This window comes from Anguilla rostrata, chromosome 1 (genome assembly GCF_018555375.3).
Source record: "Anguilla rostrata isolate EN2019 chromosome 1, ASM1855537v3, whole genome shotgun sequence".
Classification (NCBI taxonomy): Eukaryota; Metazoa; Chordata; class Actinopteri; order Anguilliformes; family Anguillidae; genus Anguilla; species Anguilla rostrata.
Window position 1 is genome coordinate 24,734,600 of NC_057933.1, and position 25,045 is coordinate 24,759,644.

A 25,045-nucleotide genomic window follows, 5' to 3' on the forward strand; every position below is an offset into this window, starting at 1 on the left:
CTTAATCATGAATTATTACAGATGATGGAAAATATCCACTAGTTGATAGACAAACATGACAACATGACAAACAAACTAGTTGATTTCCATTGCACATAATTGCAAAACAAAATTTTTGTTTGCTCTGCCTGATGGCTTGAAGAAACGCAATTAATAATATACGGGACAAGTTCCAGAACCACACTACCCAGAGTTCTCCAGGCATACACTGGTCCTGCCCAGTGAGGTGAGCCGAGGTGATGTGAGGTGAGATCTGAGGTTAGATGCGAGGCTGAAAATGATTGGCCGGTGAGGATGAAGGGAAAGACAAAGGGTGGATCAAGAACTGCTGAGGTCGGAGTTTACACGTACAGCTCTCAAATAACTTTACTGAGAGCAAATAATGAGAAGATATGGCTAAAGGGCAACGTGAAGGTTATATGTTTAGGGATTTGCAATGCTGGATCCAAAGAGAGAACAATTTTCAAAAAGCTCATCCTGGTTGCAAGAAGTGCAGCGATACAGATAAACCAAAGTCCAACTGAGCACTCTTAAAAATGTCTTTTTTTATACTCAGCCAGAGACGAAGCATAAGATGAAGCATCCTCACTCAAACAAGTCACGTACTGTAACAGGAGATAGCCAGCCAGTGAGTCGTCACAGGGGTTTAGAGAGCTAGCAACATTTACAGCAATCCCTCTGCAATTACAACGCACAAATTCCAGCCTGCCTGGGCAAAGAATTCACATTTTTCAAAGGAAAAAAAAAAAACTCCTTTCGTGCTTGGGGTGTGGTCTGTGCAGGTGAGGAGGCGGGGCTTGGTTGCGGAATCGGTACGGGTGAAACACCGTTGTGTGATCGGTGTTCAGGATGGGATTCAGATATCAAGACCGTGCGAGACTGACGACTGACAAACAGCAAGATCGGTGGTGGAGGTGGAAATAAAAACACCTGTTCTTAAAGTCGCTACACCTGTAGTGCTGCCATGAGCTAGCTAATGTGATGTTAGCTGCAGTGTCACAAGAGTATATATGTCTTTTGTGTGCATAGTTAATTATTTTATTTGATCTTCAACCTTGTTCATAGCTAACTGGACCTTCGACCTTGTCCGTCTCCACCACATTCATCTTTCCAGTTGTATGCGGCGCAGTAGCTATCCTCTAGGGACTCCCTTACGCAAGATCAATACTGGTTTTTCATCTCAGTCAAATTATGGAGGTTCGGTGCTACTGGAATTACAAAATGGAGTCCAGCTAAAATTATGCAAGTATGGAATCCCACTGCTTCCCACCTACTTTGACAGGGATTGTTAGCCTAAAAACTGCCCTTTAAGATGGCCAAATTGGAAAACAATGCCACGTCTTACCAAACCTGAGCAGTGGAAAATGATTAAGGAAAATATATGAGATGTACTAATTTTCAAAATCAAACCACAGAATGTATGAGAGAGAATGGGGATGGAAAAAGCAATAGAATGAGGCTCCCAAAGCCTTTCTGGAGTGGCAGGACTGACTCCAGCACACAGAGACATGGAAGCCACTGACACAGGCGCAGGACCGGGTCACAGACACAGACCGACAAAGGACCGAGCCACTAGTGCAGGCACAAGGTGAGTCGCTGACGCAGGCAAACACAGGAATGAGCCTGTGACATGGTGACAAAAATGAGCTGAACTGAGCACACAACACAGGCGAGGACACACAGCCGCTTCACTGACACAGCGAGCATAGAGCTGAGGCCCTAGCACAGGCAGACGCAGAACTGTGTAGGGACTGAAACACTGACTCAGACACACAACTATGACTTACAGACACCGGACTGAGGTACTGACAGACACAGAAATAGGACTGAGGCACTGACACTCATAAAGGACAGAGCCACAGACACAAGCACAGACAGGGGACTGAGTGACTGACACTGACTGAGGGCTGTGTCAATGAAAGAGACTGAAACGTGACTGCCACTGACACAAACACTGTGTTAAGTCACTAACAAAAAAATTTAAGCAGGGCTGAGTCACAGACACAGAACTGAGTCACAGACACAAACATGGGGCTGAGTCACAGACACAGGACTGAGACCCAGACACAGACATGGGGCTGAGTCAGAGACACAGAGACAGGACTGAGGGCCAGATTTACCAAAGGATTACAGCTGCTTTTCAAACAATTTTGACCAGGTCGCATATTTACAAAATGGACCCCATCAAACAAAATTGCTATTAAGATGTGATTCGTGAGGATTATGTCTCTCTGCAACTTGGCATTAGGCATTAGATACACAGTTAAATCTGTTCATACACAGTATGTGTACACCTAGGATGAATGTGCTAAAACTGGATGGAGATTTTGTACAGGTCAATAAAATTAAGTTGTAAATATTCGGCCTAATTTACTAAAGTACGCATTAACCGCCGCTCTCCTCATGGTGTGTGGATTTTAAGAACTGCTGAAAGCAGGCGGTAATTTGCCGAGCTCTGATGTAGTCTAGCTCAATTTATATAAAAGCTACGTTAATGAGGCGTTCTCTCTGCCAAGCATGGTAGCAGTCATCAGAGCCAGAAGACACAGGGAACAAAGGAAAAACAGATTAAGGTAGAGGTAAGGTAAGGTCTTGCGTCCAAGAATTAGCCTCTTTCAGCTAAATGAAGCGACACAGTCAGGCAGCATAAAACGAAGCCCCAAAGTACCAAAGCGCTGCGACTGCTTCCTTAGTGTATCTGACCCTGAGTTACTGACGTAGACAAAGGACTGATTCGTTGACACAGAAACAAGACTGAGTCACTGACAATGACACAGACACAGGACTGAGTCACTGACAAAGACACAGACACAGGACTGAGTCACTGACAAAGACACAGACACAGGACTGAGTCACTAACAAGATACAGGACAATCACTGACACAGGCAAGCATGTGTCTAAATCGCTGACACGGGCATAGCCACTGACAAAGACATATGACTGAGTCACTGACACAGGAATAGGACTGAATCACTGACACAAGCATAGGATTGAGTCACTGACAAAGTCATAGGACTGAGTCACTGACACAAGCATGGGATTGACTCACTGACAAGGCAAGCACAGGTCTGAATCACTGACACAGGCTCAAGACTGAGTCACTGGCGCAGCCTTAGGACCGAGTCACTGACGCAGGCATAGGACCGAGTCACTGACACAGGCATAGGACCGAGTCACTGACACAGGCATAGGACTGAGTCACTGACGCAGGCATAGGACTGAGTCACTGACAAAACTGGGATGACTCACTGAAAGCAAGCAAGGTCTGATCACTGACACAGCTCATGACTGAGTCTGCGCAGCTAGGACCGAGTCACTGACGCAGGCATAGGACCGAGTCACTGACACAGGCATAGGACCGAGTCACTGACACAGGCATAGGACCGAGTCACTGACACAGGCTCATGACTGAGTCACTGGCACAGCCTTAGGACCGAGTCACTGACGCTGGCATAGGACCGAGTCACTGACACAGGCATAGGACTGAGTCACTGACACAGGCATAGGACTGAGTCATTGACGCAGGCATAGGACCGAGTCACTGACACAGGCATAGGACCGAGTCACTGACACAGGCATAGGACTGAGTCACTGACGCAGGCATAGGACTGAGTCACTGACGCAGGCATAGGACTGAGTCACTGACACAGGCATAGGACCGAGTCACTGACACAGGCATAGGACTGAGTCACTGACGCAGGCATAGGACCGAGTCACTGACCCAGGCATAGGACCGAGTCACTGACCCAGGCATAGGACCGAGTCACTGACGCAGGCATAGGACCGAGTCACAGACATTGCTCAACACTGGGAAAGGGACTGGAAAGTACCCCGGTCCTCTGGCAAGTGCAACACAGACTGGTGCATGGAGTCCTCCAGGAGAGGGGGGCTGTCCTGGCACTCAGGGGGCACTAGGAAAGCTGGCGAGGCAGGGGGGTGCTGGGGGCGGGACGGGGGTGTGGCGTGGGGAGAGAGGGCAGACTCAGAACCTAGACGGGGGAGAGACAACACCGCTGAAAGAGAACATCTCAGCACACTGAACAATGGCAGCAAATTCACAGTGAATGAATGTATGGCTCACAAACACCAAACACCAAACACCAAACACCAAACACAAACTTCTGCGGCCACCCGCACAAGCGTCAGCGATTTAGGGATGGGTCTTGTAGCCCAGAAGCCAAACACAGATTTCCAGGTCTTTTTTTTTGAGGATTAATTTCCATGAATGGTCAGCCATTGTGTCAATCATCACAGAACTTACCCAAAACGAACACACAAATAAATTTAAAAATAAAACAAAATTGAATATAATTGTTTACATATGTATGTGAGAAGTCATCAAAGTGCAACCACCACATTCACTTGTAGGTATTCTATTTCATAGTCCATGTGAAAGTAATCACGTAATTATTTAAAGTATAACCACTGCATTTATTTGAAAACATATTTTGTTCTATAAAATTATAATAAATTACTGCACGCAAAGGCGGGCAAAATTATGTAACTGCTTAGGCGTTTTGAAGGACTTAATTGAATAAGATGTCTGCCAACAAATATTGGTTCTTGTCTCCCAGTAGACAAAGGGGTATCTGATTTGCAAGGGGTACTGGGTACATTATTCTAAGAACCTCACGCTAGAGTGCATCGAAAACACCCACCCAACCCTGGGGGAGGGTCACGGCTTTGCTATGAGGAAAGCCCTCGAAGACTCTCTCCAAATGTTTGTGTGAGAGTTTCCTTTAATAGGCTGAAGAAAAGCAGAAATATTTTGGCCCCTTGCTTTACATTTTCCCAGACAGTTAACCCATTTAAGCCCGAGGGCAACTAAAGTTGCCGAAGTCTCTACCACTCTTTTGCCATCTGTGAATATTTCATTTTTTTGTGCAAATGATTATATGTAAGAAATCTCTGGGAAAAAAATCTGGGCATTCATGGGTTGAACGCAGCCCCTTCCATTGAAAGCGCACGTAAATTTTATTTTATTGGCGGACGGATGCGTGAGGATCCATTCCTGGAGAGCTCGGCCAGCGTTAGGAGGGTGTGGACGACTATGAGGAACCCCCTCGAAGAGTCCCTCCAAAGGTTCGAGTATGAGTTTCCTTTAATAGGCTGAAACATAACGTCCCTCATCGCAACTACATACATTTTACATAACGAGAGCTTTCAGTTTGTCTGAGATACGTTGGGCATGTGGTCGGCCCTGCTGCCACGCCCGTGCTCGCTTGCCCGCGCGGAGCACAGATGGGAGCACAAAGCCCTGCTGAACACAGCTGAGGCCGACTGGCCCGAGAGACCTGAGGCGCACTGAGGATTACTCAACCCCGGCGCTGGCTCTGACAGCACGCTGGACTTGGAGGGCGGGCGGCGGGGGGGGTGGGGGGGGTGAGAGTAGAGAAATTGCTGTCTAGAACTTGGATGACCACCTGATCATCAAAAAAATAATTATTTTGGCCCCTTCCTTTTTGATTTTCCCAAGTGGTTAAAAGAAGCCCCTTCCAGCGGAAGCGCATGTTTTATTTTTTGGCGGATGGACGTGTGAGCGTCTTTTTCTGGAGAGTTTGGCCAGCGTTGGGAGGGTGTGGATGGCGGGGGGGGGGTCAAACAGACACGGGCAGTCCGCGGCCGGAACAGACGGCGGGCGAGACTTCGCTCGCGGTAGCCAGCGCGTCTCAGCGACTGTTCCAATAAAGCAGACGAGAGCATCTGCCAGGAGCTGAATAAATAACCCCCCCCCCCCCCTCCCTCCCCAACTCCCCTCCTCTCCTGGCCGCCGCCAGCTGTTTCTCCTCTGCACCTCTCCTCGCTTCCCACCTTCGGAGCACGTTTCGACCAATGCCGAGCCCCGCCGCAGAATGACTGACAGGTGAGCGAGGTGAAGGGGCTCGACGGTGTTGTGGGGAGGAGGGGGGGGGGAGGGGGGGTCCTGACAGGCTGTCAGGGGAAAGTAACCACTTGAGATTCCCATGCAGCCGCAGACAGACGGCGGGTTGCCCCTGCGCGATACGAGCCGATTGGGTAACGGGGCCCCTCTCTCCCCGGCAGCCTAATCCCCCCGCGTTCAGAGCGTGCTCAGAATCAGACAGGCAGCTGAAGCCGCTCCTTCTGAACACACGCTACTTCGGCATTACCTGTATAACACGGTTTTACCATAGATACGTGGCCAGAATACGGGCACTGGTTACAGCAGTGGTTCCAAACTTCAGTCCTGGGAGAACCCTGTGTATGGCCTACTGATTCACCTGTATTATATTTATTTTGATTGGTTAACAAAATTGTGACCTTTTTTATGTAATTGCAATAAGCACAATGTGAACACGGGTCTTATATTCTTCAGGGCATGCACAGCTATGTCTGACAAAATGTGGTAAATAATACCTCGAAACACAAAAAGCACGTAATTAAGAACAATACATGCAACTGGAATTTGCAATTGTGGTTGGAACAAAAACCAGCATAGTAAGGGTAAATGGACTGCATTTATATAGCGCTTTTATCCAAAGCGCTTTACAATTGATGCCTCTCATTCGCCAGAGCAGTTAGGGGTTAGGTGTCTTGCTCAAGGACACTTCGACACGCCAAGGGCGGGGTTTGAACCGGCAACCCTCCGACTGCCAGACAATCGGTCTTACCTCCCAATCTATGTCGCCCCCATAGACAGGAGACCCACAGGAACAAGATGGAGAACCACCGGATTATAGATGCCCTTCTTATCGCTCATAGTTTAAATTTTCAGCACGCTGACTTAGTATTAGGCAGTGATATCATCTTCTGGTCCCAAGGGACTGCCACTAAATGGCTCTCACAAAATTTAATACAGCAGACTGTATTGAAGGTCTCGTGCAGAGCTGCTGGCCACGTTCGGCACTGGCACGGTCATTCGCTTCGTTCCCAGACCGTGGGGCCCATCCACGCTCTAAACCAACAGCTTAACAAGATGGGCCATTTCATATTTGTACAGACTCAAGTCTGTATCAAAGATTACAGGAAAGTTATCGAAAGTGTCCATTAGGCTGAGCATCTGGAATCGAGATTAGCGAGGCTACACCACTGTGGAATGTACCATGCAGATGTGCGGTGCATCACCTCACCATATGCATTTTATTCCATCCGCCATCATCCATTATGCTATATTCCATCCACCATCACCCATACAATCTCAATGATAAATGTGCCGCTACTATACCAGGCTAACGCTAACCATTTTATCATTTCACTACTTGTACACCATGAGAACAGGACCCTAGTCATCCTGAGATAAGTGTTTCATAAAACAGTAATAAAATATACACAAATTCATTTTTTCTGTTAAGAGCATACAAAATATGCAGGAAAACTTCTTGGCACTAGCACACCAATGAAATAATAAACAGTTGATATTAAACCATTACCAACTACCTACTTTTGAATCTTTTCTCATCAATTTAAAGAGGGGCCTGACATAGAAACTAAATCAGACAGGTTTTGCCCTACCTAAAGGAAATCATATCCTGTCAAAGACAGTACAAATGTGAATATGTAGCTAAAGTCTTGGCTATTTTCAGACCATCTCCGCTGTGAGCTAATCGGGGGCACAGGGATGAGGACAGGTGAGAATACTGTAGTTACGGCTGCATAAGGATGAGACCTTTCTCTGAGTCACAGTCGTTTGTTAACACCGCGCTCTCCTGTCCTGTTCCAGCTGGGTAAGCCGATCTGTTCGGGAGGCCAGCGGGGTGGGGGAGATGACACCGTCCGTCGGATCTTTTTCGACAGCGGGCAGACGGACCCGTGGCAAGGGGGGGGGGGGGGGGGTCCTCGGTAATCCCCGCCAAAGGTCAGGCGGTGCGGAGACGGAACCGCGCCCCCCCTCCCCCCTCTCAGAAGGCGTGGGCGGCGGTTTGGGAAGCGTGTCGGAGGATAATCCCGGGATGAGTCGATGGACTGCGAACCCAGTGTACCCTGGTGCATGCGTGCCACCGCGGTGTGCGGTGACTGTGCAGGTCATGTGCCCCCCGTGGCTGAATCCAGTGCTGGCGGTGAGATGGTCTCTACGCTCCCCGCTAGGGCTCACAGCCCTGATCTTCAACTGCTCTCCACAGCACTCACTAAATATCCTCTTCCCAGTGTACACCAGAAATCCAAGTTTTACCTCACTCCTCACCACAGACCCCTTATCACAGACCCCAGTTTTACCTCATTGCTCCCCACAGACCCCAGTTTTACCTCACTGCCCACCGCAGACCCCAGTTTGACCTCACTGCTCCCCACAGAGCCCAGTTTTACCTGATCCTCAACTTCTTTCCATAGCACTCACTATGTATCCTCTTCCCAGTGTCCACCAGAAATCCAAGTTTTACTTCTTTGCTCACAACAAACTTCAACTTGACCTCACCAGTTTCACCTCACTGCTCCACAAACCCCAGTTTTACCCCACTGCTCCACAGACCCCAGTTTTACCTCACTGCTCCACAGACCCCAGTTTTACCTCACTGCTCCACAAACCCCAGTTTTACCTCACTGCTCACCACAGACCCCAGTTTTACCTCACTGCTCACCACAGACCCCAATTTTACCTCACTGCTCACCACAGACCCCAGTTTGATCTCACTGCTCTCCACAGACCCCAATTTTACCTCACTGCTCACCACAGACCCCAGTTTTACCCCACTGCTCCACAGACCCCAGTTTTACCCCACTGCTCCACAGACCCCAGTTTTACCCCACTGCTCCACAGACCCCAGTTTTACCTCACTGCTCCACAAACCCCAGTTTTACCTCACTGCTCCACAAACCCCAGTTTTACCCCACTGCTCCACAGACCCCAGTTTTACCTCACTGCTCCACAGACCCCAGTTTTACCTCACTGCTCCACAGACCCCAGTTTTACCTCACTGCTCCACAAACCCCAGTTTTACCTCACTGCTCCACAAACCCCAGTTTTACCCCACTGCTCCCAAACCCCAGTTTTACCCCACTGCTCCACAGACCCCAGTTTTACCTCACTGCTCACAGACCCCAGTTTTACCCCACTGCTCCACAGACCCCAGTTTTACCTCACTGCTCCCAGACCCCAGTTTTACCCACTGCTCCACAAACCCCAGTTTTACCTCACTGCTCACCAGACCCCAGTTTTACCTCACTGCTCCACAAACCCCAGTTTTACCTCACTGCTCACCAGACCCCAGTTTTACCTCACTGCTCCACAGACCCCAGTTTTACCCCACTGCTCCAAAAGACCCCAGTTTTACCTCACTGCTCCACAACCCCAGTTTTACCCTCACTGCTCACCAAGACCCCAGTTTTACCTCACTGCTCCACAGACTGCTCACACCCCAGTTTTACCCCACTGCTCCACAACCCCAGTTTTACCCCACTGCTCACCAGACCCCAGTTTTACCCCACTGCTCACCAGACCCCAGTTTTACCCCACTGCTCCACAGATCCCAGTTTTACCCCACTGCCCACTGCAGACCCCAGTTTTACCTCACTGCTCCACAAACCCCAGTTTTACCCCACTGCTCCACAGACCCCAGTTTTACTCCATGCTCACCAGACCATTTACCACTGCTCACATGATCCCAGTTTTACCCCACTGCCCACTGCAGACCCCAGTTTTACCTCACTGCTCCACAAACCCCAGTTTTACCCCACTGCTCCACAAACCCCAGTTTCACCTCACTGCTCCACAGACCCCAGTTTTACCTCACTGCTCCACAAACCCCAGTTTCACCTCACTGCTCCACAAACCCCAGTTTTACCTCAGTGCTCCACAGACCCCAGTTTTACCCCACTGCTCCACAAACCCCAGTTTTACCCCACTGCTCCACAGACCCCAGTTTTACCCCACTGCTCCACAAACCCCAGTTTTACCTCACTGCTCCACAGACCCTAGTTTTACCTCACTGCTCACCACAGACCCCAGTTTTACCTCACTCCACCAGCTGCCACAGACCCCAGTTTTACTCCCCCCCTGCTCCACAGACCCCAGTTTTACCTCCGCTGCTGCTCACACAGACCCCAGTTTTACCCCCCTGCTCCACAGACCCCAGTTTTACCCCACCACTCCACAGACCCCCCCTGACCCCCCCGGGGCGGGTTCCCGGGTTACCTGCCAGCTCCCCGGCGTGGCTCATCAGGAGGCTGCGCTGGGAATCGGCGTCGGCGGCGGCGGCGTCGTCGTGGGCGGACCGGGCGTCGGCCTCCTCCTCGAAGGCCTGCCACGAGAGCAGGCCCACGTCGCCGTCGTTCAGGTAGCCGTTGGACGTCTCGCTGCTGATGCTCTCGCCTGCGCGGGGGGGTGGAGGGGGGTGGGGTTCGATCGGATGACTCATCAAACGGAGCGCGCGGCGAGGGTCTCATCCATTACTCATTCACCCACCGGCGAACCCGGCTCGTTTTACCGGACGATCAAAAAAAACACGCTCCGACCCCTTCGGCCCGTTCCGCAAAAGATTAGCCCCCGACTTTTTAAACTTAGCGTCAAACGTACAGGGTTACAGTGCGCTACAGAGGGAATAGTGTTTCAGCGCCATGCTTCACCCCAGCAACAGAAACTGCTACATGTCAGCTTACAGAACTATACAGAATAGAATGTATTCTCTTACAGCAGGGGGTAGCAACAGAGGTGAGACCTGGAGATTAGAAACGCATAGACCTGGGGTATAGAAACATAATGCATTTGGGTAAATACACAATGTGTTTGAGGTATAGAAATAGAGTGTGCATCGGAGGCATAGGAACAGACTGCAGATGTAGGGTTTAGAAGCAAGGATAGATAGAGCCGTCCGCTGCGATCTCACTTTTCTCCCGAATTTTGGTCCTGCCAAATGGCACCTGCCCGTCACCGGGGTAGTCCAGCTCTGCGGGACTACTGCTCCGACGAATCATAATCTGAAACGGCAGAGGAACGCATCACTTCCTGAGGAACACACCCCCGCTCCCCACACACTGGGCTCAGTGGCTCCCTGTGGGTCCTCAGTAAAACACAAAAATGAGTTACTCTCCTTGGCGTTTATAGGGTGTTTTGTTTAAATTTTCAGATTTAGTCAACAGAAAAATAATCAAAAAGCCTGCACCTGAGTCAAGTTTGCCAGTTACTGCTTTTACAAACTGCCACATAACCTTCTTAATATTTGTGACAGAAACTCATCTTATATGCATGCACAATAACATTTACATTTTGACTAAGATTTTATTTCATTCTTTATAATTACAGTTTAGATTACACTGAATCGTCTTTCTAAATTTGATGATTTTCATGGGAAGGAACCCCCTGCTTAGCCAGAAGGCCACGCTGAAGATCAGGAGCGGATGGAACGGGCGCAGACGTTCAGAGGCGTCATGTTCAGGCGCGTCTCTCACCACGGGGGGCTCGCCGTCCCTCCTCCCGGCCGCGGCGTTCTCGGACACGCCCGTCCTGCCGTCCACGCTGCCGGCGGGAGAGTATTCCCGCTTCTGGCCTGCGGTGTACGGAGAGGGCAGTTACATTACATTACATTACATGACATTACATTACATTTATTTGGCAGACGCTTTCATCCAAAGCGACGTACAACAAAGCGATTACATTACCAGACAATGGTCAAACCTAGGTACAGGTAAGTGAGGAAAACGCATAGTAAATGGACTGCATTTATATAGCGATTTTATCTAAAGCGCTTTACAATTGATGCCTCTCATTCACCAGAGCAGTTAGGGGTTAGGTGTCTTGCTCAAGGACACTTCGACACGCCCAGGGCGGGGTTTGAACCGGCAACCCTCCGACTGCCATACAATCGGTCTTACCTCCTGAGCTATGTCGCCCCAGTAAGATACAATACTTATTTTGTACAGCTATTTCTAGCCAAGAACACAGTTTAGTTCACACAGTGAACACTATTCAGACCTAACCTCTGCAGAGCCAACTAGGCAGAAGAATAAGCTACAGTATTAGGACAAATGCAAATTACCAAAAAGTGCTGGGATGGATGTAACAAGTGTCACGAAAAAAAAAGGGGGGGGGATTTAGAGTGAGATATACAGCGTGGTGGTGGTTAGTCTAGGTATAGTCTGAAGAGATGAGTCTTCAGGCCACGGCGGAAGATGGATAGTGAGGGGGAGGTTCGAAGAGGGACGGGGAGTTCGTTCCACCACTGGGGAGCTAGGGTAGAGAAGCTCTGTGATCCCTTTGGTCGGGTGGGAGGGGTTACAAGGCGCCCTGCTGCCGCAGAGCGGAGTGTTCGAGCAGGCACAGTTACATTACAGGCATTGAGCAGACGCTCTCATCCAGCACCATTTACACAATTTTTGACATTGCATTCACATTACATACAGTTAAGGCTTGGCAGAACGCCTTATCCAGCGACGCTACAAGTGTATAACCATAACCATTGACAATGTGTCAAAACTAGAGAATCGGTCCAGTGCAGGAACAACGCATATTCAACTGGACCTGTGTATAAACTATTGACTAACAAAAGGACACAACAACGCAGTCTACGCAAAAATACAAGCAGTAGTTAAGACAGGTGCATTAACTAAGCCACCTACGAAACAGCTAACTAGTTACAACCCTAAGCTTACAGTCATTTAAGAGATTACAGGGAGGTAGGGAGGGATGGGGAGCCTGAAGAGGTGAGTCTTCAGTCGTCGCTTGAAGTGGGTCATTCACCATTCACATTGCATCCAATTATACAGGTGGACGTATACTGAAACAACGCAGCTTAAGTACCTTGCTCGAGGGTACAACTTGGGACCCTACCCAGGAATCAAACCTATGACCTTCAGGTAACAAAACCAGTCCCCCTAACCATTATACTATATTATCCTGCCCACACAGGTAGTAATAAGGTTAGGTGAGCAGAACAGGCCATTCAGCCCATATACACTCATAACATTGCCTACTGTCAATAGAGTATCTTACACTTAGGCAAGCTATTTAAGGAAATGTGTATACAATGCTCTGTTGACTTACAGTTTTAGGCAAACACTACAAAGACTACAAATAAAGGCAGTCATTAATTCGTGCAAGGAGAGGCTTGGACAAGGACCTAGTAGCATAGTTGTTCCCAAACTTTGAGCCTACGATCCACATAATGGGCAAAGGCGAATACATTTCCCGCGGCTCGTCCAGTATTAAAATGTAGCCAGTACTCTCAAGTATGTAATTAAAATGTTTTAGTGTGTTAAAAGAGAGGCAGGTAGGTTGCACCTAGGGCATGCAACAGGGATAAGTTAACTACATGTGCACGGCAACAGAAAGTGCACTTTACAGTTTATATTTATATATTTAATTTATAGTCTAATTTCATGTGTCATCTGGGGCCCAGCTTAACCCCTCCCACAACCCAGTGGGGCCCAACCACAGAGGTCCCAACCCACAATACAGGGCCTACTTCTAGCTCTTCAGTTAAAAGAGAAATACAGTTTTCATTAGTTCCTGTCCACTGGAGGGCAGCAACACTCCTCAGTTTGTCTTCAATAGCTCCGAAGTTCTCAGATGCAGTTCTAGCCTTTACATGTGGGCTACTTTTTCTTACGTCCAATCTCTCCTTCAATTAAGGCTGTTCAAAACATGAGCTTACTATTTTTGTCCTTAAAAATATTTTGCAATGCAGATTTGTCTCTAAACTCACTTCCCACAAATGATTTTGTTTAAGTGACCAGGTGTCCTCCCATTCAGCATTTAAGACCCCGTTGATTTCAATTGTTGGCGTATAATTTAATCAATTAAAAAATGCACCCACTTTCTGAGGAAATAATTTGCTATACATCACATTACAGAAAGTACTGGCTGACTGATTAAAAGTCCAGGGATGTGAATGGGAGACGTGAGTACTTCTCGCTATCCACAGCAGGTAAATAATCATTCAGTAGTGCATTAAAAGCGTCCAATGCACAGCTTTCAATTACAATTCAGGGGTTTCAATTAGGGTTACAATGAACACCAGCCTAAATAAAGGTTTGAGAACCCCTGCAATAAGGAAACGGACCGCCCACAACAGTGTGAGTGGGATGAACGTTTGCATTAAATGCAAATGTGCCTCTCTGAGTAACCATGTATGTTTCCATATCACCATGGCGAGGAGACATAAAGTGGGATTACTATACACCGTCAACTTGTCTGAAACAATCAGAACACCTGGCAGTTGTATCTTTAATGGTTTTTTTTAACATTTTTTACATTTAAAACACATTTCCTTTTAAAAGTCAAAAAGGAACAAAAAGCACATTTAAACGCACACATTCACAAAAATCACAAAACAAGGTACTTCTTCGGAAGTGAAAAGTCAGCCAATCAGTGAGCGAGGCGGGACGGACCTGGGAAGGCGTCCGAAGTCTGCTGCGTGATGTCAGAGGTGCTGCTGCTTCGCGGGAGGGGCGGGGCGTCTCCGTCCTCCAGGTCGCCCTCGCCCCCGCACTCGGACAGCTGCCCCTCTTCCACATCTGGCAGGGAGCGGGAAAGGAACCGGTCAGCGAGGTTCAGCAGGTCACCCGCAGCCATTCGTACACGTTTCCCACAATGCACTGCGCCCGGCCTGCACAGCCCTATCCAGAGTGGATTATCTACATCCACCTCTGATTCAATTCAAGCCCCGCAGTTTGCCTCCCCTTAATTCTACCTTCCTATCCCATAGCTGTGCTTGTGACTTACACATCCCCACATGTGCTGTTATTACAGCTAACGCAGTGACGCTATTCCCCAAACTGCAGTGAACGTACGCGTCTCAAGTCTTCCGTCAATGAGGAGGGCAACGACTGTACAAAAATAACACTTAATTTATATTTATCAACATTTTACCCTTCAAAACCTTTTCTCCCTTCTTTGACAAAAATAAAAAAAGTCTAAAGAAGAATGCTAACCGTTTTAAAAGGGGTAGATTTAAACTAACAACGATTTCACAAACAAAATATGATTAAAACCCTCAGCACACAAGGAACCAAAGAATAGGAGGAATATCAGGAAAGGAGAGAGAGGAATATCAAGAGAGGAGAGAGGGAATATCAGGAGAGGAGAGGGGATATCAGAAGGAGAGGAATCAGGAGGGGAGAGGGAAGATCAGGAAGGAGAGGGAATCAGGAGAGGAGAGGGGGAATATAGGAGAGGAGAGAGGGGAATATATGGAGAGGAGAGAGGGAGAATGGGAATATCAGGAAAGAAGAAGGGGAAATCAGGAGAGGAGAGGGGGGTACCAGGAGAGGAAGGGGAATATAAGGAGAGGATAGGGAGAATATCGGAGGGGAGAGGGGGAATATCAGGAGAGGAGAGGGGGGAATATCAGGAGAGGATAGGGGGAATATCAGGAGAGGAGAGGGGATACAGGAGAGAGAGGGGGATATCAGGAGAGGATAGGGGGAATATCAGGAGAGGATAGGGGGGAATACAGAGAGGAGAGGGAATATCAGGAGAGGAGAGGAGGGATACAGAGGAGAGGGATACAGAGAGGATAGGGGGAATATCAGGAGAGGATAGGGGGAATATCAGGAGAGGAGAGGGGGAATATCAGGAGAGGAGAGGAGGGGATACCAGGAGAGGAGAGGGGATATCAGAAGGAGAGGAGGGGATACCAGGAGAGGAGAGGGGGATATCAGAGAGGATAGGGGGAATATCAGGAGAGGAGAGAGGGAATATCAGGAGAGGAGAGGGGAATATCAGGAGAGGAGAGGGGGAATATCAGGAGAGGATAGGGGGGAATATCAGGAGAGGATAGGGGGAATATCAGGAGAGGAGAGGGGGAATATCAGGAGAGGATAGGGGGGAATATCAGGAGAGGAGAGAGGGAATATCAGGAGAGGAGAGGAGGGAATATCAGGAGAGGAGAGGGGGGATATCAGGAGAGGATAGGGGGGAATATCAGGAGAGGATAGGGGGGAATATCAGGAGAGGAGAGGGGGAATATCAGGAGAGGAGAGGGGGAATATCAGGAGAGGAGAGGGGGAATATCAGGAAAGGAGAGAGGGAAGATCAGGAGAGGAGAGAGGGAAGATCAGGAGAGGAGAGGGGGAATATAAGGAGAGGAGAGAGGGGGAATATCAGGAGAGGAGAGGGGGAATATCAGGAAAGAAGAAAGGAGAAAATCAGGGAAAGTACAGGGGGAATATCAGCAAAGATAAGAAGGTGGGGGGAAACAGCAGGACGTAGGAAATACCGAAACCGGGTATCAGAAAAATCGCAGGAAGGGAACATCGGGGAAGGAGGGGCAACGGGGCAGCGGGAAACGAGGGACAGGAGGGAAGGGAAGAGGAGCAGAGAGAGCGCTCAGCGCACTGTACCTGAGAGCCGGTGAGCGCAAGAGTTGGAAGAGACGCCAGGTAAGAAAGAGCTGACAGTGTGGAGCAGCAGAGGGACGCTTTTAGTAGCGGGCAAAGCCTCGTAAAGGTGAACGCAGTTGCTGATAGACTGGCTTCGCTTAGCTTCCGTCGGGAAGGGCGGTCGAAGAGAGGGACACACAAGAAACCAGTCACGTGACAGACAAGGGGGCAAGGGGGGAAAAAATTTCAAAATAAATGAAAATAAAAAAGAAAAAAATCTTTTTACTTAAACTTTTTTTAATTTTTTATTTCACAAATCAGCATCAGTGTTGGTGGCATGTGTTCAGCGTGCTGTGTTTTCACTTTTCCGAGAAGAATCTTAAAAATGAACCTAAATGCGCTCACTCGAAAATGTTCAAATGAGATCCAATTTGGCAAGAGAGGGAACAGTAGGCAGAGCAAAAGCTTCCAAAAAAAACCAAAATGAGACGCCTAATCCGACCCCATTATCTTCTGCGCATCATTTGAAGATAACGTCTATAATAGAATAACGGGGGTTTGACAATGAAATTGTCCCAAAGTGGCCCCCTCAATGAAAACATCTTTATTTCAGTAATAATTTTCAGGATTCAGAGTGAGGCGAGCCTTCGTGAGTTGATTCCACTTAAACAAAAGATTGACTTGCTCTCATCCTTTGTGATAAAAGCAATGTCAAGTCTGTAAAAGGTTGTTACCAGTGGAAAAAAGACATGTCACTAAAAGCTAGACAGAATTTAATACTCTTAATATAAACCACTTGTTGGCATCAAAATATCAAGATGATTAATAGTGTTCCCAAAATTATATAACATCATATCCAACTATCTGCATATTCAAGGACTGATTTACTTTGGATGACACTCTTATAAATTGATATATAGACACAGGACAAGTATTGTGGACACGTTAGATTCAGCCTTCAAAAAAGTACAGTGAAGTATAGCACAAGGACATATTTATTTGTACCATTAACATAATCTATTATCATAACTTAAAGTAAAACAGCGATGGGTTTAAAATAATGGATCCGCTGTGATAGCTATTGTGTAATTGCTAAACTGTCACTAATATCCATTTTCCCGCTGCAGCAGCTTTCAAGCACCACAAAGGAAATATCGAGCAGCATATATGTTTTACCATTCGTCATGATAAGGCACAATTTCAGTATTGTTTCTAGACAGCACTTCAAGTATAATCGAGAGGACGGCTATGAAAGAGAAGAGTGTTATTCTCTGCAAACAGTGCGTTTTAATTAGCGCCGTTTTTATTTAAAGATTGCATCGCTTCTGCGAGGCAAGCAAGTCCTACCTATTTATGCATTTTAATAAGCATTAATTACGCTCCTAATGAAACTATTAAGACGGCTAGGTGATTGAAGTCCCGGTTCTTTTTAAGTAGGGGGGATTTGGACGCGTTTGAACTTCAATGCGTGAGAAATCCAATTAGGCGGCGGGAAAAGGAAGAATCCGAGACGGCGGCGTTTCATGTCGCTTTCCACACAAGAGCCAGGCGGCTTCAGAGAGGGCTCCTTCAGCCCCGACTGCATCTGCTCCAAACTCAACGAGCTACTCGTGCTGCGGAGATGCGATCGCTAATTTTTTGCTGTGTGTGTGTGTGTGTCCGCGCGCGTGTGTGTGGCGGAAGGGAGGAATGGAATTAGCGCTTTCAGTGTCTCCGTTTTTTAAAGCCATTAGCCTACACAGTCGACGCATTCATCCGCAAACGCTCGCCATCGCGCAATGCGGGGTTGTGCGGCTCAGCGCACATAGGAAAAAATGCACCACCCACATTCTGTAGCTTTAATGCAAACACCAGCTGCAGCACCACCTGTTGCAGTGGGCGATTAAGAACAATCAAAATGTGTCCAGAGGGAAACATCTTCCCTGCTGAAAATTCCAGTTTAAACCAGCCTAAGCTGGTCAAGTTGTTTGAAGCTGTGTTTTCAACACTTCTAGCTGGTTGACCAGCTGACCAACCATACTATAGTACTATAGTCAGCTGGTCCCCCAGTTTGGCCACCAGCTTAACAGGCTTTGACCAGCCACACACCAGCTGTGACCAGCTAAAATCAGCTTAGAATCCCAGCAGGCATTTTCAGCAGTGTTGTTAAAATAAATAACAAAAATTGTCTCCAGGACTTGAATAACAAAAAGAACATTTAATTGAGCAAGCAACAAAACATATATACAGCGAACTTCATTCTGTTTGGGACAAAGACATTTTTTTTCCTTGATTTGGCTCTGTACTCCTCGATTTTAGATTTGTAATCAAACAAGTCACATTTAAAGTGCACATTCTCACCTATAAGTTAAGGGTATTTGTATACATTTTGTTATCACAGTGCAGAAATGGCAGCACTTTTATATATATTTCAGGGCACCATAATGTTTGGGACAAATGGCTTCACAGGTTTTTCTGATTAGTCAGGTGTGTTCGATTACTTCCTTTGTGCATGTATACGAGAGCTGCCTGTATCTAGTCTTGATTCTAGGCTTTTGATTGATTTGCTGTCTGTTACTGGCATTTGTCAACATGAGGACCAGAGCTGTGCCAATGAAATTCAAGGAAGCCATCATGAAGCTGAGGCATAGGCTAAACCTTAGGCTTACCAAAATCAACCGTCGACACCATTAAAAAGAACATGCGTTTCGTATGCTGAAGAGAACACGTAAGGCAACTACACCAAGAAGAACAAGCAAGAGCTAAAGATGGCTCCAGCACAGGCCTGGCAGAGCATCACCAGAGAAGGTACTCGGCACCTGGTGATGTCTATGGGTCACAGACTTCAAGCAGTCATTGCATGCAAAGTATATGCAACAAATGACTAAACATGACAACTTTCATGCACATAACATTAATATGTCCCAAATATGATACTGTGATAAATGAAGGGGGTGTGTATAAAAAGTGCTGTCATTTCTACATGGTGAAACCAAAGTGTATAAAAATATGCTTAAATGCCAGCCGAGTATGTGCTCTTTCACCACATGTGAAGTGTTTGATTACAAACCGACAATTGTGGAGTACAGAACCAAATCAAGAAAAACGATGTCTCTGTCCCAAACTTTATGGAGCTCACTCTGTGTGTGTATACATATATATATATATATATTTTTTTTATTTTTTTTTTATATATATATATGGGTGCCACCATGGGTGCCTTTGTTCACCTGCTGCCCAGTAGATTCAGAGAAAGCACCCCCTGACCATATATGGGCAGTTCTTTCCTCAGTTACTGAGCTGAGCCGCTAATGGCCTTCCCAGGCCTACTGTGAAATGATACCTTTCCCCAACTCTACCCAGACTGCATGTGTTGACTGCCGGTTTGCCCTTCAACCGACGTGTCCTTTCCTGCTGTGTACAGAGCGCCACACCTGCCGCTGCCGCGAGCTTGTTATCATAGCCCAGGAAACAGCCAATGGTGTTGCTGCTTCATCGAGGAGGGAATGCAACGGCTATTAAATGAAGAAATGTAAACTTGCTTCTTTCTTTTCCGTTTACAAATAAGTGCCGACACAGCGCTCTTCAGTGAAACTCAAATCATGCCGCCAAACTGCTCGTGACGTGTAAGTGGTCCCGTGCTTTAGCTGTATGAAAAGCGTAATTTTCCAATTTTCACAAATTCAGATCCACACCGTCTTCAAGTTCAAGGAAACGAGGTTCACAAACGCGCCTCTTTTTCCGAAATTACTGAGAAAATTATTTATGATTTAGTTACATGGCAGGTCGGGGGGTGGGGTTGGGGGGTTTGCAACTTGTCAAAAAAGGAGGAAGTCTGTCAGCACACTGACATAGAAACATGTTGCGGTTCGCCTGGTGACATCTGAGGGGGACAATGGCCACCATCTGCTCGCCTTTTGTGTTTCAGGACCTAGCCTTTCAGGAACACCCGGACAGACATAAAGGCCCTGCCCAAATATACTGTTTCACCCCACGCTTTAGTCAATAGCGCCTTTGTGTAGGGACAGACACCGTTTGTACCGGGAGGCACATTAGCCCAATATTACCAGACTGGGAAATGACTCCAGTCTCTAGCTTGAGATTGAGTGCAAATCACTCTGGGTAATTTGGGGGGCAAATACAAAAAAAAGTGTCATCTCTAGGGAACACTTGGGACAACCTTAACAGCATTTTAAATACGCAAGGCAGGGTGGCTAATGTTAGCGAAGGTTACATCTTCAACGCACAACAGCAGAGTGAGATTACTTTCAAATATAAACCCAGATGAAATCATGAAATTGGGTTTAAAATAAAACTGCATCTCATTGTACATGCTAAACACAACTCAATTTACTGTGTATAAGAATTCCAGGCGGCCATTTTGTGTGGAAGCACTCTGGGTGCTGTTTGTTGTCGACATGTCATTGGTGTGTGAGTATATGGACCAAACCTGGGTCAAATACGTATTTGTTACAGATTCAAATACTTTTCTGTGCTCTATTGATCTTGCCTGACGTAACTGAGCCTGCCAATATGACCAGAAGGCGGGGTTTGCACTTTTTGAAAGTATTTAATTGGTTCCAAACACCAGACAAGATCAGTAGAAAAGTATTTGAATACAAAACAAACACGTATTTGACCCAGGTCTGATATGGACCCGGGTCACGGTAAGCGGGGACGGGCGGGTTTTCCCGCGCTCGCTGTGATGTCACTGAGCGAGCGGACGGCCCCCGGGCCGGCGGCGGCGGCGGCGGCGGCGGCGCGTACCCGTGGCTTTCTGCCGGACGCTGTTGCGGGCCTTCTCCACGCCGGGGGCGCCGGACGTGGTGGCGCTGCGGAAGCGCATGGGCTCCTGCACCCCCGTGTCCCCCTGGTTCCTCCAGCTGAGGGAGAAGGAGCGCCCCACCGACGCCGCCGCCTGCGAGTCCTTGATCACCCCTGAAACGCACACAGACGCAGACGTTACGCTCAAGCGTAAGGCATTACGCTGACCTTGAATCACTATCACTGTTACAAGAAACCTGAAACATGCACAAAGATATATGTACCTGCACACAGTGTTACACCGACCCTGAAAACACATCACATCACACTGATTTCAGATCGTCTCTGAAACAGATATACGTTAGATATGTCATGCTGAGCCTGGATGTCAAACATAGACACAGTGACACTGGAAACTGGAAACACACACACACACACACACACACACACAAGGACACGTACAAAGACACTGTGACACGCACCCTGAAACATGCGCAGACATATACATATCTGCACAGTCTTATTCTAACCCTGAAAACACACATCACATTGATTTTAGATCATCTCTGAAATGGATATATACAGATGTACCAATGCTCGTTATGCTGACCCTGGAAGACATGCACACAATCACAATGAAACCTGAAACACACACAGAAATACACACACACAGACACATACACGCTTGCCGGCCTTGCAGAGCGCAGGTGGGTTTGACTGCCTGCATTAGCTCTGGGTATCCGTGTGAATCACCGCGCTCAGTGCTGAAGTGCCTCCTCTAATTGTGCCTGCTCTTCATGTCCCTCGCAGACTATTTACACTGCGTGAACAGGGCCCCACTCAATAACTCGTAATGGCAATTTCGCCAAAATTTCCCACAATCGATACGAATCGGAGTCAATTCCGCGGGCGAGAAAAAGTCAACAGCGGCTTCCCTGTTTACCGTGACGCATCGAACACGCGCTACCGAATAACCTATCAAAATACGAGCGCTGGAACTCGCTAACGAATTCCTGCGACGCTTAAAATGAAACCCATTAATCATGGCATTGCCGCGTAGACGATGCGTTGAGCTCACAATGAAATTACAGAACGCACAAACTGGGCGGGATATGTGACACTGGATGCAATTTCAGGTTGCCGTGTAGAAAGGGAGTTCCAGTCAACAGCTGGAAGGGTAATAGCATTGGGTGACAGCACTGATCAAACTGTCCTGGTGCACAACCTGGTGTCACACCTACAAACAGAAAGAGCCCTTTAACAAAATATGCATTCGAATGCGTAATACCTGTAATGACGTAAATGTGTTTGAGCGCACAATAGCCAACAGCAAGTTTATAAACACTACATGCTAAAGGGCAGTGTAGCTGTAATAAAAGAGCTTTATTTTATACAGTTTATTATGAATGGTGATAAAATGTTCTGAACTACTGTGCAGCAGCTATAATAACTCATTGTGCTGTACCTGTAAAGATATAAATGAGTGCACAGCACCAGAATGATTTGAATGTTCTGTGTCAGCGTTACTATACCTGAAAGAAATCTTAACCGTTTAGTGTTAATTATTAAAATGATATAATGCTCTGTGTTAAAGTGAAGGCTCAGTAACTACAATAATACAAGCATGTGCTTCAGTTAGCATTTGCTGTATCTGTTTAAAAATCTTAAGTTAAAATCATATCACGCTCTATTTGAGTTCACAGAACTTTTAATGACATAGGCACACATTTAAGCGTGCAGGACGCGTAATGATATAAATGTGTTTAAGGGCACGGTACCCATAATGAGATAAGCATTTGTTTCATTGTACTGTACCTGTGATGCTATACACAGCGACGGTACAACAAATTCTCACAGTTTACTGTCATAATACAATGATACGTCTCCGCATTTTGGTGTATAGAACCTACAATGATAGTGACTTGTATTTGAGTGTGTGGTCCCCACAAAGCTGTGTGTCTGAGTGTGTGGTACTTATAATGATACAAACTTGCATTTGAGTGTGCGGTCCCCGCAAAGCCACGTGTTTGAGTGTGCGGTACATATAATGATACAGACTTGTATTTGAGTGTGTGGTCCCCGCAAAGCTGTGTGTTTTAGTGTGCGGCACTTATAATGACACAGACTTGTACTTGAATGTACGGTCCCCACAATGCCGCGCGTTTGAGTGTGCGGTACTCATAATGATACACACTTGCACTCGGCCACGCGGTCCCCGTAATGTATGCCGCGCTACGTGTTTGAGCGCGGGGCGGGGCTGGGCGTACCTCTGCCCCGCTGCTTCTTCTCCTTCTGCTCGCTCAGCTTGTCCAGGGGCAGGCTGCTCATGTCCAGGCCGTAGACGGTGCGGGCCAGCACAGCCGTCAGGGAGTCCATGATGCTGGACCACTCGCTCACCAGCTCCTCCCAGTCGGTGAGCGAGGAGAGCACGCTCAGCAGCTCGTCCCACAGCTCCCGCGAGATGAAGACGCTCAGGTTGGCCCGCACCCACGCCACGATGATGGTCTGGGGGGGGGAGAGATGGCTGCACTCAGTAAAGGGGTTCCCCTTGGGTTTCATTCATCATTAGTCACATTATATCACTATACAGAACACTACTCTAGGGGCGATATAGCTCAGGAGGTAAGACCGATTGTCTGGCAGTCGGAGGGTTGCCGGTTCAAAACCCCCCCCTGGGCATGTCGAAGTGTCCTTGAGCAAGACACCTAACCCCTAACCTCTAACTGCTCTGGCGAATGAGAGGCATCAATTGTAAAGCGCTTTGGATAAAAGCGCTATATAAATGCAGTCCATTTACCATTTACTACTTTCTATGACAAAGGTGACATATTCCATCCAAGACAAAGGGCGTAGCTGTTCTACACTGTTCCCAGGTCAGCAAGCAAAGCCCAGAAGTTACTCTCCTGGCTCTATACTGACTCCAGGTCAGCAAGCAAAGCTCTGGAGTTACTCTCCTGACTCTACACTGACCCCAGGTCAGCAAACAGTCCTGGAGTTACTCTCCTGGATTTACACTGTCCCAAGGTCAGCAAACAATCCACTGGAGTCACTCTCCTGGCTCTAAACTGTCCCCAGGTCAGTAAACAATCCCCTGGAGTTACTCTCTCTGCTCTACTCCAGCGATAATGAACCTTGTTCCTGGAGATCTACCATCCAGTTGGTTTTCACTTCAACCCTAATTTGACACACCTGACTCTACTAGCTCCAGCTTTTAAATGAGGTTTTCTTCGTTAGGGTTAAAATGAAAACCTACAGACTGGCAGACCTCCAGGAGCAGGGTTGGTTACCACTGCTCTACACTGTTCCCAGATCAGCGCGTAAGGTCCCGCCCCCTCACCCTGAAGAGGAGAGCAGCCAGGCTCTCGGCGAAGGGGTCCTTTCTTTGGTTGTCCTGCTGCCGCTTCATCACCGCCTCCGTGATCCTGAGCAGCACCTGCAGCATCTGCTCCCTGCGGGGGGACACATCCCAGCATGCTCTCTGTCAGCCCTCCAATCACCTTCCATTACAGCCATGCATAAAACCCCTGAGCTGAACTAACACAGACACAGACACACACACTATTCAACAGGGCCAGAGCCCCCAAAACTCAGAACATTCTCTGACGACACCACAATCCCACAATCCAGTAATAATAAGAAGAATACGAATAATAAGAAGAAGAAGAAGAAGAAGAAGAAGAAATGATTTCTATGATACTGATCAGATGTTTCGGTTAATGGTGTGACAGAGCCTTATGGTCTTATCACTGGTTGTTTTTAAGTAGTGTTCTTATGACTGTTTCCAGGCATCATAACATCGTGTGCGGTGGGTGAGACTGACCAGGTCTTGCGGTTCATGGTGTGGTCCATGATCATGCGGCGGTAGATGCTGAGCACGCCCTTGCACACCTCCACCTGGTTCTCCAGCAGCTTGGGCACATCCTGGCAGGGCTCCAGCAGGAAGACGTTGGCCGAGTTGGTCAGGAAAACCTGCCGCGCGGGAAAGGGAGAGAAAGCGCGGTTGCCACGGTGACCGGCGTACCTCTATCCTCTAACGCCCCGGGATGTCCCTGGGGGGGGGGGGGGGGGTCCTGAGCCGTTTGGAAATCCATG

At 47.7% G+C, this 25,045-nt stretch overlaps 1 protein-coding gene across 4 annotated transcripts in view; it reads right to left on the reverse strand.

Moving 5' to 3' along the window:
* ralgapa2 (Ral GTPase activating protein catalytic subunit alpha 2) overlaps window positions 1-25,045 on the reverse strand; it is a 168,734-nt gene that overhangs the window by 80,746 nt on the left and 62,943 nt on the right. For 2 of the 4 annotated variants that reach the window (XM_064331400.1, XM_064331418.1), the window contains exons 13-22: window positions 24,774-24,922; window positions 24,291-24,402; window positions 23,221-23,458; window positions 20,957-21,127; window positions 16,232-16,372; window positions 14,279-14,404; window positions 11,342-11,439; window positions 10,780-10,870; window positions 10,089-10,265; window positions 3,832-3,990 (exon numbers count right to left, since the gene is read on the reverse strand). In XM_064331400.1, coding sequence (XP_064187470.1) covers window positions 3,832-3,990; window positions 10,089-10,265; window positions 10,780-10,870; window positions 11,342-11,439; window positions 14,279-14,404; window positions 16,232-16,372; window positions 20,957-21,127; window positions 23,221-23,458; window positions 24,291-24,402; window positions 24,774-24,922 — 1,462 coding nt within the window. The remainder of the gene's footprint in view (window positions 1-3,831; window positions 3,991-10,088; window positions 10,266-10,779; window positions 10,871-11,341; window positions 11,440-14,278; window positions 14,405-16,231; window positions 16,373-20,956; window positions 21,128-23,220; window positions 23,459-24,290; window positions 24,403-24,773; window positions 24,923-25,045) is intronic. The other 2 variants (XM_064331409.1, XM_064331427.1) reach the window with 2 other exon arrangements.